The 15,671-nt window shown below is 38.8% G+C and overlaps 1 protein-coding gene and 1 pseudogene across 2 annotated transcripts; one reads left to right on the forward strand and one right to left on the reverse strand.

The window, feature by feature from the left end:
• The first annotated feature begins 1,999 nt into the window (after positions 1-1,999).
• Positions 2,000-3,200, forward strand: LOC106317081 (probable long-chain-alcohol O-fatty-acyltransferase 7). 2 transcript variants are annotated; one of them, XM_013754940.1, is made up of 2 exons: positions 2,000-2,799; positions 2,884-3,200. In XM_013754940.1, the coding sequence occupies exons 1-2, from the start codon at positions 2,079-2,081 to the stop codon at positions 3,129-3,131; spliced, it is 969 nt and encodes a 322-aa protein (XP_013610394.1). In that variant the 5' UTR covers positions 2,000-2,078; the 3' UTR covers positions 3,132-3,200. The 2 variants fall into 2 exon arrangements, with proteins under 2 accessions (XP_013610394.1, XP_013610395.1); XM_013754941.1 differs by having other exon boundaries at positions 2,893-3,200.
• Positions 3,201-9,756: 6,556 nt separating this feature from the next.
• Positions 9,757-13,124, reverse strand: LOC106314652 (annotated as a pseudogene).
• Between the last annotated feature and the right edge of the window lie 2,547 nt (positions 13,125-15,671).

Here is a 15,671-nt window from a genome sequence, read left to right on the forward strand (position 1 = left end):
ATCGCTGCGTAGCGACCGAACTTTGGTTCGAGCCCAGCGTAGCGACCAAACTTTGGCTCAAGCCCGGTCGCTACGTAGCGACCGAGCGGGAAGAGCGCTCGGTCGCTACGTGGCGACCGAGCTTCGGCTCGAGCTCGGCCGCTGCATCGCGACCGAGCGGGACGAGCGCTCGGTCGCTACGTAGCGACCGAGCGAGACGAGCGTTCGGTCTCTACGTAGCGACCGAGTGGGACGATCGCTTGGTCGCTACCGAGCACGTTACGTAGCGACCGAGCACGCTTCGTAGCGACCGAGCACGCTACGTAGCGACCGAGCACGCTACGTAGCGACCGAGCACGCTACGTAGCGACCGAGCACGCTACGTAGCGACCGAGCACGCTACGTAGCGACCGAGCACGCTACGTAGCGACCGAGCACGCTACGTAGCGACCGAGCACGCTACGTAGCGACCGAGCACGCTACGTAGCGACCGAGCACGCTACGTAGCGACCGAGCACGCTACGTAGCGACCGAGCACGCTACGTAGCGACCGAGCACGCTACGTAGCGACCGAGCACGCTACGTAGCGACCGAGCACGCTACGTAGCGACCGTGCACGCTACGTAGCGACCGTGCACGCTACGTAGCGACCGAGCTTTGGTGAGAGATCGGTCGCTACATAGCGACCAGCTTTTGCGCTGGTCGCTACGCGGCAACCTTGTTCTCGTCTTTCTCTGATTTTTCGTGAATGTGTTTTCTCCGCAAGATTCTTCGTAAAAATAGATCTTTTTCTAAGATTTATTTTTCGTAAAAACTTTCATGCTGATTTTTACTGACTTTCAGACATTGATTCCGTCGTGACCGATTTGGACCCCAACAACCTCATTTAATAAATATTCATATTAAAAGTATATTATATATATATGTTAATATCATTTTAATTTAAGTATGTATCATATACGATAGATAAGATTGATTATTTTGATTTATTTACCCTAAAATGATTGCGAATAAACAAGAGCGATCGTTTGATTTATATGCGCACGCCAATTTATTACATAATAGTAACTGATTTCTTAGTTATTTAATATATAATTATTATTATTTTATTTCATAATAAGCAGAAAAACATAAAATAAGTAATAAGTATAAAATATTTATTTTGCTCAAGACGCGGATCTTAACCCAAGTATATATCTCTTTAATAATTTTAAATCTTAAACATTTTCTAAATCTCAGGCTAAAACAAAATAATGAAATGAGAATAAACTAAAAAATCAATATTTATATCGAGCAATAACCAAAATAAAAAAAAACGACACAAAAATGAGAAAAATATTGAAGATATTTAGGATTGGCACGTGAACGTAAACTTCTCATAATTAACTTTTAAATTGCTAAATCATGATATAAGACCGAGCTCTCATATTTTCATTGTAACCAAATAGTAGGCCTGAGATTCTCGGCCTAAACGTCAGGTTCTTATGCGATAAATGATTTTTTGACCTAAAATATTTTTAGAATGAGATTAGCTCATCAGTAAACAAATTATATAATTAACAAAAAAAAATTTTAAAAATTATTTAAGGACCAAAATATTTATTCGATCAAGAATATAAATTTTATTTTTCCATACGATATTTTTTAAATAATTTTCCATAAAATTCGGTATGCACAAGGCGCAGGTTTTATCCTAGTTTTCTAGTATTTTTCAAAAATGTTAGCATCAGCTGTCTATGTTAACTCTATCAGGTTTATACCTTCAAGGTTTAATAAAATTCTACAGACAATAAAAAATGTTTATTACACAATTCTACATATATTTTCTATACACATTTGATGTTTTCAAAGACGTGAGAGTTAAGACGACGACGAAGCAAGAGCCGCAAGTAAGAGGCAGCCTCAGAAACAGGAACGTACAAGCAAACATCTTCGTCAACCTGTAAAATCACGTGCCCTCATTACCTCTTCACTCAATCCGGATTACTTTGCTACACACCGACACCATGTTAAACATCTCTCATTGCAAAAACTTAATTATCAACAATAAAACTTCTCTCATTGCAAAACCTAGAAAATCAGAACAAAAAAACTGAGGTATGGAGGAAGAACTGAATAGTTTGGTGAAAGTAGGGGTTTCAACGATAATGTCGGTATCTTATTGTTTCTTCTTGCCACCTAGAATCAAATCTGGTTTTTTCCGTTTAATCTCTATTCTCCCTGTATGTGTTTTGTTTCTTGTTCTTCCCCTGTTCTTGTCCTTTCCACTTTTCTCTTCCCCCGCAGCGATTTTGCTAATACTTGCCGATTTGAAACTCATCCTCTTTTCCTTTGATCAAGGTCCTCTTTCTCCACTACCTTCAAACATCTTCTTATTCACATGTTTCACTTGTTTCCCCATCCAGCGTCAAAAGAACCCTAAACCTCAAGCAGGTGGTCAGGATCAAATGCACACATGGATTTTCGCAATTAAAGTTGTACTCTTAGGTGTAGTGTTACATTTATATCACTGGAAAACCCTTCCTCCCATTATGCTATTGGGTCTCTATCCACCGTTTTTATATGTTTTACTTGAGGTTTCCCTAACGCTCTTCAGAATTTTGTTGACTATCATTCTTAAATGCAATCTAGAGCCACATTTTAAGGAACCATACTTAGCCACGTCTCTTCAAGACTTCTGGGGACGCCGATGGAACCTCCTAGTCTCTGCAAGTCTCCGGGCATGCGTCTACACTCCTGTGCGGCGTGTCTGCCAACGCCTAATGTGTTCTGATGATTCTGCAATGTTAATTAGTGTTTTGGCGACTTTCATAGTCTCTGGTGTGTTTCACGAAGTGCTTTTCTTCTATATAATCGGTGAGATGCCTACAGGAGAACTCACTTTGTTCTTTGTTCTACATGGAGTTTGCACAGTCGGGGAAGTGGCGGTGAAAAGGACTGCGTTTGCACAGAGGTGGGTGGTGAGACAGATGTTATCACGGCTGCTAACGGTGGGTTTTGTTGTTGTGACCACTTGGTGGCTGTTTTTCCCTCCTTGGATTCGTAGCAACGTGACGGAGAAATGCTTCAATGAAGCCTCTTTGCTCATTGATTTCCTAAGACGCAAGTTAATTTTTTTGTACCTTAAGACGCAGGTTATTTCAGTGAACTAACTTAATAGTTACTGATATTAGATGAATACCCGCGTATACACGCAGATTTTTTAATATTATGTATGTAATTAGTTGAATGATAAATTCTATATAAACTTAAAAAATTTATTGATCATCCATGATGAAGAAATAAAAACAAAAAAAAATCACACGATTAATATGATTTGTGAAACATGGTTAAAAATTGCATGATTTATCTTATCTATCTATTACAATAAATGAGAGTTATCTCCACAGCTCTACATCATGCAGAACATAGTACAAAAGATGACACCTGGTAGCTTCCTTTTAATTATCAAAACATGTTCTCTCGGCGACTTGTACTTAGAGGCTGGATTCGTCCAATCATAAGGCTAGGCATGGGCGTTCGGGTCTTTGGGTCGGGTTCGGGTTGGTTCCTTACGGATCCGGATCTTTTCGGATCCTAAATATTTAGATCCAATAGGTACTTAGAAATTTTCGGTTCGGATTCGGATCGGTTCTTCTCGGGTCCGGGTCGGTTCGGGTCTATAATTAAAATACTCATAAATACCCGTAATTTTATGGGTCCGGATCGGGTTCGGGTATTTAAGATCTGAAAAGGACATGATATACCCAATTCCATCAACTTTAGTTGAATATTTGTCATATATATCTAAAATTTTACAAAACAACTTAAATGAAACTATTAATAATTAAAATAAAACATTTTAAAACTCTAAATTTTACATTTTAAAGCTTTATATTACTTTAAAAATGTTAAAAAATAATAACAAATGTTGTTAACAAAAGATATTTCAACTAAATCATAAAATAATATATATAAAATAGAACACAAAAACATCATAGTTTTAGATATACATGTTTTTAAGTCGGGTACAAATCGGTTTTTATCGGGTCGGGTCTATTCATATTGTTTTTTTTTGGGTTCGGGTCTATTCGGGTCGGTTCTTTTCGGGTCCGGGTCTATTCGGGTCGGTTCCTTTTCGGTTCCGGTTCTTTCGGGTAAAAAAACTTAGACCCAAAAGATATTTGTAAATTTTCGGTCCGATTCCGGATCGGATATTTTTGGATCGTTTCCGGTTCGGGTCTTCGGGTCCAAGGTTAAAATGTTCAAGCCTACATAAGGCTATAATCGCCACATGATACAATCTGTTACTTAACACAGAATTATATTGGGTCAATTATATTGGGCTTTAGAAACTTCCAAATACCCGTTCTAGCAACAGTCCACAATACTTCCAGTCCTAGCTTGGTCGTCACAGTCAAGCAGTGACTCCTCCATCACCCTCATCGTTTCCATCTGGAAGTTCATCACTCTCTGCAACTCACTGTTACGGTGTAATAATGTGGACCCACTCTAGATCATTCAGTTCTGTTTTTTTTTACTCCTTTTTTCAAAGAGAGATGGTATCATTCTACATCCCTTTGTTTTTCCACCTATATAAATCGCTTTGTGAATCTGCCTTCCAACCACAATCGAAAACCTCCGTTGAAGAATAGCATACCTATGTTTTTCAAAAACATATGCTACTGATTTAGGTTCCCTTTGGTAAAATTGTCAGGTGTACGAGCTGTTTGGTTCCTAATGTTGTTACACAACCCCATCATGGAGTTCAGGTAACAGTGATCTTTATCTGTTCAATCTTCAGTTCTTATTAACCTAACTGGATATTTTTGTGACACCCGTCACCTCCTATATGGAGGACAGCGTGTCACCCCCAACTCATCATCATACAACAATGTGACACCCGTCTCCTTCTTACTAAGGACGACGGGCCACCAACAATATCCCGTAATGTAAAAGCCCATAAACCCAATAACACTCACCCAAACCCAAATAAAATCTGAAAGAAAAGTCCAGTAGCACCAAGTCCGTCCAAATATCACATACTTGTTTGTCTCACTTGAAAAGGGGAAGAGTGAGGGGTGAGCGACAGGGGAATCGCTCAGTGAGGTATGGGATGCTACCCCGTAGTCCATGGACCTGGACATAGCACTCCGAATAAATATAATTTAATTCCAATGCATGTCAAGCACAGTACCTAAAGTACCCAAACAACAAACAATGGTCCTAGCGAGGTGCACACTCGCCGCCCACTAACAGGCCAAAAACATAACACAGCTCGAGATAGTGCTCGGACACCGCCCGTAGACGATTTATCGACACACACCAGGCTACAGCTCAACCGGTCGACTAAAGTTGGCCGTAACCTCCATACAATCCGGCATACAGAAGTCCGTCTCTGTATCCGTCTCCAAACAAAAACAATCATAGCTAAGAATTTACATTAAGTGAAACAATCAATGTTGAATCCTCTAACCCCCTAGTTCCGGTTTAAGCAAAGAACCTAAAAACTAAACAAGCAATGACAGACTCGATTTCACATAGACGGAACACATGAGAAATAAATTATACTTATTCGAGGTACTAAGCCGTGTACGAGAAGTTCGGGAATAGACCCTCACCTTAGCAATGGGAAAGTAGTGTCTATGAACTCCAGCTGCTCAAATAGACTCCAAATCTGAAATCAGATCAAAATTATGAGTCCGAACGCCTTTCGAACGGTTAAAAACGGATCTGGTCAAGGTTTATGGAAAAGTCACCCGCTGGTCAAAGTCAACCCGGTCAAGCTTTGACCAGAAATCGATTTGACCTAACCGGCCGGTTAACCGTAACCGAACCAAAATTAATTTAAACCGGTCAAACCAGTCAACCAACCGGTTTACCGAGTCAACGGAGTCGACTCGATGAGTCGACTCGGCCAAGTTGACCAAGTCACCAGTGAATCACCGGCGACGGTATATTCGAGGTCCTAAGCCGTGTACGAGAAGTTCAGGAGTAGACCCTCACCTTAGCAATAGAAAAGTAGTGTCTATGAACTCCAGCTGCTCAAATAGACTCCATATCTGAAATCAGATCGAAATTCTGAGTCAGAACGCCTTTCGAACAGTCAAAAACGGAACTGGTCGAGGTTTGCGGAAAAGTCAACCCGCTGATCAAAGTCAACCCGATCAAGTTTTGACCAGAAATCGATTTGATTAAACCGACCAGTTTATCCTAACCAAACCAAAATCAATTTAAACCGGTCAAACCAGTCAACCAACCGGTTTACCGAGTCAACCGAGTTGACTCGGCCGAGTTGACCGAGTTACCGGCGAGTCACCGGTGTCGGTCACAGGCGGCGACGGCAGAGAGCGGCAGCGTCTTACCGGAAAGTTGGCCGGCGGAGGACGGCGGCGGGCAACGGCGGAGGCGATTCCCGGCGGCGGCGCGTGTACGAAACGCACGCGGACAGCGAAACTTTGGACGGTGCGTACGGATTCGTCCGGACTCCGATCGTGGCGTGGTCTGTGGCTACGGGTTCGTCTCGGCGAGAGGAACACGATGGTGGTCTTACATGCACGAAATTCCCAACAGTTAGGAAGTTATCGACAATTACTAAACGTAACGAAACTTAACTTAAAACATGGCGGTTTCCGGTTACTTTGTGCTGCGGTTGATGGTGATGCCGAGCTTGACGACGTCCTGGCGTGTGGTGGCTCTGGCGAGGACTCCTGGTGGCAACATGCAGTTGTTCCCATCTTTCTTTCTCTCTTTCTCTCTCTCTCTTTCACTTCTTCTTCTTCTCTCTCTCTTAACTTCTGATTGGGAAATGGGTTTTATAGTTCATATATTGGACTTTTTCGATTGGGCCTTCGGGAATAGATATGGCCTTACCCGGCTAACAAATTCCGAGACTGAAATCGGGTCGTTACAATTTTCTTACGGGAAGTTTACTAAAACGAGTCAAATTACTTGAGTTATTACTAGAATAAATCTTAAAAATTCAAAATTACTAAAATATTTTTATGGTCGAAAATGTCCTTTTTTACAATTGTGAGTAGAAAGGTATATTACAAAATTGCCATTTAAATTTTGAAAAAAAATTCGTCGGCAGATTTATTTGACAAAAAAACAAATCTATTGTGATATAAATCTGTTAATTAAACCTGCTGTTAAATTTATATATGCCGTGTATTTGGTAGCAGACTTTTAAGTTACAACAGATTTTTTAAAGAAGGAAGATTTATCTGTCCGATTTAATGTCATCAATAGATTTATTTGTTTTAGTCTATCGAATGAAGTGACAGATTTTTTAAAATTGGCAGTTTTATATCGTATTAGTTAGATTTTTTAGACCGATTTAAAATTACCTTCAACCGACTTTTTAAGAGTAATAGACATAAATTTTTATGAAAGATATGTTTATCCGATTTAAATTTCTGGTCGACTTTTATATTCATTTGGTGGCAGATTTTTAAAATTGTCATCTTTGACGGCAGACTTTTAAATCAAATTTTAATTACCAGATTAAGACCCACTTATTGTAGCAGACTTATCCACTCGAATTTCTGGTTAAATTCACTAAGATTTCGGTTTGGTATAACTTGGTTCAGTTTAGATTATTTTTAGTTTAAATGAATTTTTAATTTTGGTTGGAATCAATTTGTTTTCGGTTTAAATTAATTTAAACCTCCGGTTAAAACAGTTTTAAAAGTTGGTTTAAGTTAAGAATCAGATTACACCACGTTTCCAATTAGGTTATACGTTCTCTGTCGTCTTCTTCTTCTTGTTACCTCTGATTCATAAATTTTGGGTCCACTTTCATGGGGATCTACAACGGTATCTTTTAATTCATATTGATAGGAGAATAATGGATCACATGATTCTCGTCTCTGGGAAGTGGAAAGTTGAAAAAACTAAGTGGTTATTTGAAGTAGACAATGATCGAGGTAGCATAATAGTTGCTGCGAATGATGACACTCGATTTGAGGACTTTGTGAAAATTATATTTGAGGATTATGGAGTTGATTTTGCAGAAAACGACTTGGAACTGAGGTACCTTTTTCCGAAGCAGAATCTACACAATCAAAGCATCAACACACCACCTGTGAAAATAGGAAACGATAGGCAGTTTCATGCATTCTTGGGTGTTTGCAAAGTCGAGAACGTTCGGCTATGTGTGGAGTTTAAATTGAAAAAAAATTGCTGGAGAAGGAGCTGGTGAAGATCAGAAACAACCCATACATGGAGATGACTCGTTGTCTGAAGACGAAGAAGATACGGACGAAGAGGTTGATCGATTCGATTATTGCGATGATTCTGATGGAGCAACATCTGATGATGAAAACTTTACTACATACGGGCTTCAACCAAACCATGTAGAAGAGGTTCATGGATCGACTACAAAGCTGATTTATGCAAGAAAGAGAGAAGAAAGAGACTCTCCAATGAGTATGTCCGATTTGCGCTCATTCATATTTGACGTGGGGCAGAATTACGATTCAAAAGATGCATTGGAGACACGTCTGAAGATATGTTCAGTTGTCCACAAGTTTGATTTTGATGTCATTGCATCAACGCGGACACTGCTCTTTGTAAAATGTTGGCTAAAAGGATGTACATGGAAGCTAAGAGCTACACCAGTAGGTAACTCTTTCAAGTTTACAGTCCGAGTATTTGTAGATGAACATACCTGCTCCATAACAGAACGTTCATCTCGTTCCCGACAAGCTACTCTCGAGATTCTTGGACTCTTGTACAGAGACTATATTGGTGGGGTTGATCCATCAATTTTGCCACGTCATGTTTCTAGTGCTATGAACATGAGCTTCGGAATCAAGGTTGAATAAACTTGTGCTTCAAATATAGTCTCTTCTCCAGCCTTTACTTCCTTTTAAATAGGTTACTGTTTATTGTTTATTGCAGATGGATTACTGGAAATCTCATCGTACACTTATAGTTGCTAGAGATCTCGTAATGGGTTCAGCAGAGAGTGGATATGAGGAATCACCTACTTACCTGCACATGATTAGAATGTCAAATCCAGGGACTTTAACTCGACTGGAAGTTGATACAAACAACAGATTTAAGTACTTATTCCTTGCATTCGGCGCTAGCATTGCTGGATTTCCATATATGAGGAAGGTTGTCGTGGTTGATGGAACATTTTTGCAAGGGAAATACAAAGGAACGCTTCTGATTGTAAACCTGACCGAGAAGAAATGTTCTTGCCGTAGATTTGATTTGGAGAAGCTACCATGTGCTCATGCTATAGCTGCTGCGGAAGCTAGAAAGATGTCGTGTATATCACTTTGTCATCATTACTATCGGAAGCAATACCTGTACAATGCGTACTACACAGCTGTTATGCCCAAAGATGACGTCCTTCCAATTCCAGAAGCGCTTGCCAAGAGGATATGTTTACCACCCGAGGTCCGCAAACCACCGGGGAGGCCAAAAAAATCAAGACATAAATCCATTTTGGAGAAAGTTGCAATTAAGAAGCGGCCACGGAAGGAACACACATGTCGAATTTGTAACCAGAGTGGTCATAATTCTACAACATGTCCTCTTAAGTGATAAGTTTTCGATTTAGTTTGAGACTTTTGTCATTATATTATGGTTGATTTAGTTTGTCTTTTTCCAGAATTTGTAGTGAGCTGAAAATGTGAAAGAGACGAGCCATAATTAAACAAAGTAACCATCAACGTTAAACATCCAAATTACACATCCGAGAACAAGAAAATACCATCCAAAAATAAGTAAAAACCTACAGTTATACATCCGAGAAAAAAAACAACAGACTACAAGTTATACTTCCTAATCCTCCATAGCCACCTCATCATAAATCTCTGCAGCCATCTTCAATCGCATTGCTGGTATGATCTGATCACTTAAGCCTACAAAATTATACCCAGAGCTAAACATTCAATGTATTTCAGAGTGTACAGGCCGCAATCTCCTGGGTCTTCATTTTGGGGGATCTTCTTGTACCTACAGTAGGTGAACTGCTTGTCAGGCTTTGTTCTCAACTTAGGATCGACCATCTTGTTAAGCAATGCAGGAAGCATTTTCGTAAACGGCATGCACTCCTCTTGCATCTTCTTATCAGGCACCCAAGTTCGAATGCTATCATAAACATGTATTACCTCCTTCTGCAGATCGATATGAAGAGCAACCCAGTGGTCGCCGTTGACATGGTGGCAGAGGAAGAGAGAGTCAACATCTTTAAGCCACTTCTTACCCGTGACAAATTCAGCTGGGTATTCTCCATTAAAAGCCATGCTAAAATGTTCTGGCAACTCATTTGTCTCATCATACTTTTTGTAGTCGTTAACCCATGAGTTCACAAACCAGCGGTCAAGGAATGCAATTCGAGGAGAATAATATGGAGACTGGGATTGGATGGAGCGTCTGTGAAACATATGCATTGCTGCAGCCATGTGCTGTGACATTACAAAGACCACAATCAGAATGGATTTATTCATAATGGACACTGAGCCAAACAAATCACAAACATAAACTTGCAGAGTCATGCAACCAGCCATAATTCTTTGTTGGCCAAGCTTCTCTTGGTAGCAACAAGGTCAAATAAAATCTTGCACTTCTATCTCCATAACCAGACTCAGCATCTTCCCTACAAAGAAGAAAAACAAAGAATAAGACCAGAGGATCTCATAAGACAATTAAGAAAGAACAAGGTAGGATGGAAGAGAGGAAACTTACAGATCAGACTTAATGAAGTCCAATACTTTCTTCAATTTCTCTGGAGCCACCTTAGCTAATGGGTCATAAGATTCCTTGGAGACCGTTTTACCAGATACGATACGCTTCACTGTTGAATTCCTTACGTATGGAAAAACTTGAGTCTTTGTCAGCTTAGTTTTTCTTTTGCGTGTAGGCTCCTCCAAACTTGAAGCTAGTGCTTCCAGCGCCAGTCTACACTTTACACTTTTCTGCCATTTTAGATGATTTTCCCAATCCTCTGTAGAAATGGATTGGTCATTTAGCTGTGGGATAGAAAAGGGTTTCTCTATCTTCACTTTTTTCCCTAGCATCGTCTTGTTAATCATCTTCTCCTTTTTTACGACACGTTGTATTGGTAAACCATCAACTGAACCTTTTTTTGTCTGAACCATCCAGGACTGTCAAGTATAAAAAATCAGTTAATATTTTGTATAAAAAAAACAGTAGATGATAGTATAAACATACCATCGTGTTGCTACAAGCGTCGTCGTCTTCATGTGCTTTGGAGTTGCCGGCATTGGATGTAACTTTTTCTTCATCCTTCCCTTTAAGAACATTTATGTCTTCCTCTAATATGGCCATTTTGTTCTTCATCTCAGTCTCAAATAAAGCCATTCTAGCTTCCACCTGAGCTTGTACAGAAGCTTCCAATGTCTTAGTAACCCTTTCAGCTACACTAACATCCATGGTTTCTACTCTTCCAGACAAGTTGTTAACAGCCTCAACCAACTTTTGTATGATGCTGTTGTTGATGGGCATATCAGTATGAGATTCTTCCTTCAAAACTCACAAACCAAAAAAGTTTAGATACTAACAAAACAAAAATGTTCAATAACATGTGATACATACCATTTCTGGTGCAGTTTCTTTCTCCTTCCTTCGTTTTGTGGAGGGGCTCGTATCCACTCTTTCGGGAACACTAGGTGCACTGACTTGAGTTTTTCTCTTCTGGCACTTGGTAAGTGGCACTACATCCCAAAACTTGTCATTTAGCTGATCATTGAGGATGTCAACTATCATGTTATCCAAATCATCAGGCGGTTTATCTTCGCCCCATTTCGGATTTTTTTCTCTTCCGGCACTTGGTAAGTGGCACTACATCCCAAAACTTGTCGTTTAGCTGATCATTGAGGATGTCAACTATCATGTTATCCAAATCATCAGGCGGTTTATCTTCGCCCCATTTCGGATATCTATCCTCCATTGCCTTTACAATCATATGCCTTACACGAACCTGCATTGTAAAGTACAACACTAATTAAGTAAAAAAAATAAGAAAAATAATTGCAAAGAAAATAATCATACCTTCTGATATTTTTCTTTTCTTGTGCACAGAAGTTTGGGAAGTTGATACGCTGACGAGAACCATGCCATGACAGAAGCGGAACCTCAGCTTCCTCTATCCGATGCCCATATATCTCTCCTAAACCTGGCACAGACTCGTATATTCAAATAAGCAATGCATGAACACAGCCATGTAGTGTGTAACTCTTCTTTTCTTCGTATGTCACCACTTTAATAGAATCCACAAAGCTGGTAAATGTTACACGACCCCATGGATGGCGCTGGAAAGCTGCTGGATCCATCACCCTTTTCGCTAAATGCAGAGGTATTCTACTATTGCTTGAAATGCCAAATATGCCAATGGATAGTAGACACAACAAGCCAACCATTACACGCTTCTCTCTAGGCCAATTTCTGATGATCGGAAAAAGGGCTTGAAGTTCATTCAACTTGGGTCCTTCAGAAATTGGAACTTTCATCTCCACCCAAAAGTCTTCATGAGCCACATCCCTTTGTTCTTGCGTGTCAAAGGGATCACAATTTAACCTTGTAATATCTTCAAACTCATACGGAGAGAACCTCAATGGCTGGTCTTCTATCAAAGACCAAACTTCATGACTGCACTGAATCGCCAATTGATTCACCAGAAAATAATGAACATGTTTTGCAGACCAAGTGTACTCCAACTCCTTCAGCTTGATAATCATGCCTACAGCTGATTCTCTTAACTCAAGCCAAACGTCTTCGCCAACAGACTCTTTCATTACTTGAAGGTTGGACAGAAAACAACTGTGGTTCATGCTCCGAGATTGAATAGGCGTTTTACCAATCTCGTAAAGCCGCGGAGGATACTTCTTGGTCCCCGAAGATGAGGCCATTCCCTTAAAAAAAAACAAGAACAAACTTAATAAATATCATTCATCCAGATTATACACAGAGAAATTAGAAATTAGAAAAGACAAATCGATTTTCAATCTGATAATTAGGGTTTTGAAAAGAAAAAAAAAACAGAACCAGTTTTCAATTTGTCAGAAATAAAATTGGAAATTAGGGTTATTGAAATTTAACAGGGAATCAAAGAAAATATGTTAAGAAATGAATATATTTAGCACTTACAGTTTCAATTTTCTATGATTTTGAGGCGGATGTGACGAAGCCAAATTGGAGTTAGGGTTTGGAGTTAGGGTTCATCGTGTGCAGGGACGACGCCGGCTTAGAGAAGAAGTAACGAAACGCAAGGCGACTGCAACTGAGATGAGGTTGTCGGAGATGGAGGTTCAATGTGGAGAAAAGGAAAACTGAGATTAGGAAGGAGAAGAAGTGTCGACAAAGGGGTTTTGCTTTTTTAGAAAATATTAGTCAATTAATATTATAAATTAATTCAATGGCAGTTTCGTTAATACTCAAAGGAATGCTGGTTTTTTTGTATTTTGGTTACCCATGTGATTTAGTACAGTAATTAAAAAAGTTTATGCATTAGTAGTCATTATATGTATCATTTGAATCATTATAGGTAATTTCGCTTTTCTTATTATGTTTCATGCCCTAATTGTGTATAGCAGTACGTGCTTTAAGAAAAGCCAGTTGTTGTGGAAGTTTGAGCTCCCGCTTGTATAGCAATATGTGCTTTAAAAGACGCCAGTTGTTGTGGAAGTTTGAGCTCCCGCTGGATGCACATTTAATCAGATATCTCAAATATAAATTTTTCTCTACATTGGAAAGGGTTTCTTTAGCTCATGGAAAAAAGTGCGAGTAAACGATCGGTTCACCGGCTGGTTCTGCATCGACGGTTCTACACTGGGTGCCAGAGAATATGAGCAAGATAGATGAAAAGAGTGTCTCTTTCTGCAGCCGGAGATGGTTGTATTGCAAAGGTAATTTCCACCAAGAAAACCCTATGATTCATTGTTATAGAGAAAAAAAATCTCATAGGTTACATTTTTAACCTAATAAGTCGAACTGTGTACCTTCTCAATCCTTGATGATTGAAAAATGGAGAACCCAAAGTAGCAAGGTAGGTGCTTATCCTTTAATAATTTTTTTCTAAAAGACATGAGATACATTTTGACATAGGTTGGAAAAGCGTATGTTGAGCTACAAGAACACTTCAACACTAACTCTGTCTTTACTCTTGCTCATCAAAAAATTCCTTCAAGTACTCCGATTCTCTTTATGTGAGCTATTTTATTACTATTTACAAGTTTTTTGTAATCGTTACAACCATTATCCCATATGTTGTCTCCCATCATTATTGTCATGTTGCGGTACCACCACTCAGATCATTATTTTCCCTTAACCTGCAATGCTTTCTATTTTAGTGTTTTATTTTTACTGATTTCATGTCTTTGTATTTGAATCACATGCAATAAGAAATGAGTTTTGGCTACCTGCCTCAGGACCTTATTTCGGTTCACCGCCTTTCTCCAGTATCATTGTTGGTATCCTTCTTAAAATCTTCATTAACTTTTCAAGCTTAGTTTTGAGAAACCAACATGATCAACATCAACCACATATGTCTGAGTACAAGACTTTGACACTCACAGTTTTTACCCACCAACCGTGAACAAGAACCAGTTTTTAGTATTAGCTTATTTCAAACCCTGAAACTGCAAAGTTTTTCTTTTGTCTTGGACTTACTTTTTTATGTAATGAAAGTCTTAGCAATGTGGATTGCAGCTGCGCTTTTGGGAACTGTTAAGTTTGCGTAAAGATCAAGAAGCTTCTTATAAGGTAATTAATTCTAAGCCAATGCTAATCTTAAATTACACAAGCAGATATCACTTCTCATGTATTCATTTTTTTCATATGTAGTGGTATTGAAGAGACCAGTGTATCCATCTTCTAAGTCGGGAGAAAACTTATACATGCTGAATCAAAGAAGCACGTTCTTCTAATAGCTCTAGAGGTTTTGAATGTGCAAAAGAAGAATGAAAAGGTAGATGAAGATGCATGTATATATGAGCAAGTTTTCCAGTGATATATATCATAGTACGGATGAGGACATGATGTACGCCATGAACAAATAAATCGTTCATGAACTAATGAATCTCTCTTTTTGTCTTATTTTTAACAACTTATCCTTTTGTCATTTTGGCAGAAAATATACTTTCTCAGCTGATTTTGGATTTGACAGACAGACTTGAAAATGATAGAGATGTCTACAAACGAGAAAGAGCTATGGACTAAGAAATAAGACGTGAAGAATAATTTGTCTGTGTTTCGAAACAGAAGAAAAATATTTTGTCTTTAAGTTCAAGTGATTCCTTGGTTAAATCATTGTCACATGAAAGATTATATGTTCATATTAGTGTATATGGTCTTATATTTCTTTGTCAGACATCTCTATAATTATCATTTTCAATTCTATCAAAGTAAAACTTAGAAGCTAGGAGAAAGACTGTACTATATGCTTTAATTCAATAAAATTTTAATTATTATCCACTATTTATGTTTTCTTTTTTTGTCAAAGGGTTTCATTATTTATGTTTTTCTTATCTCTATTTTAGGTAAACTGCAATTATGTTTATTTTAAACTTTGACTAAAAAGCTCTTCGACGAACAAAACTTAGGTTCAACCCTAAAGTGAATGGTTAAATTCACGTCATTTTTTATAACCAACCAAAGTGCAATGTAGGACTAATTAAAAAAAAGTAATAAAATTAAAAAATAAATGGCAGAAAAAACAACACCGACGTTAATGCCGT

Source organism: Brassica oleracea, chromosome C9 (genome assembly GCF_000695525.1).
Source record: "Brassica oleracea var. oleracea cultivar TO1000 chromosome C9, BOL, whole genome shotgun sequence".
NCBI lineage: Eukaryota > Viridiplantae > Streptophyta > Magnoliopsida > Brassicales > Brassicaceae > Brassica > Brassica oleracea.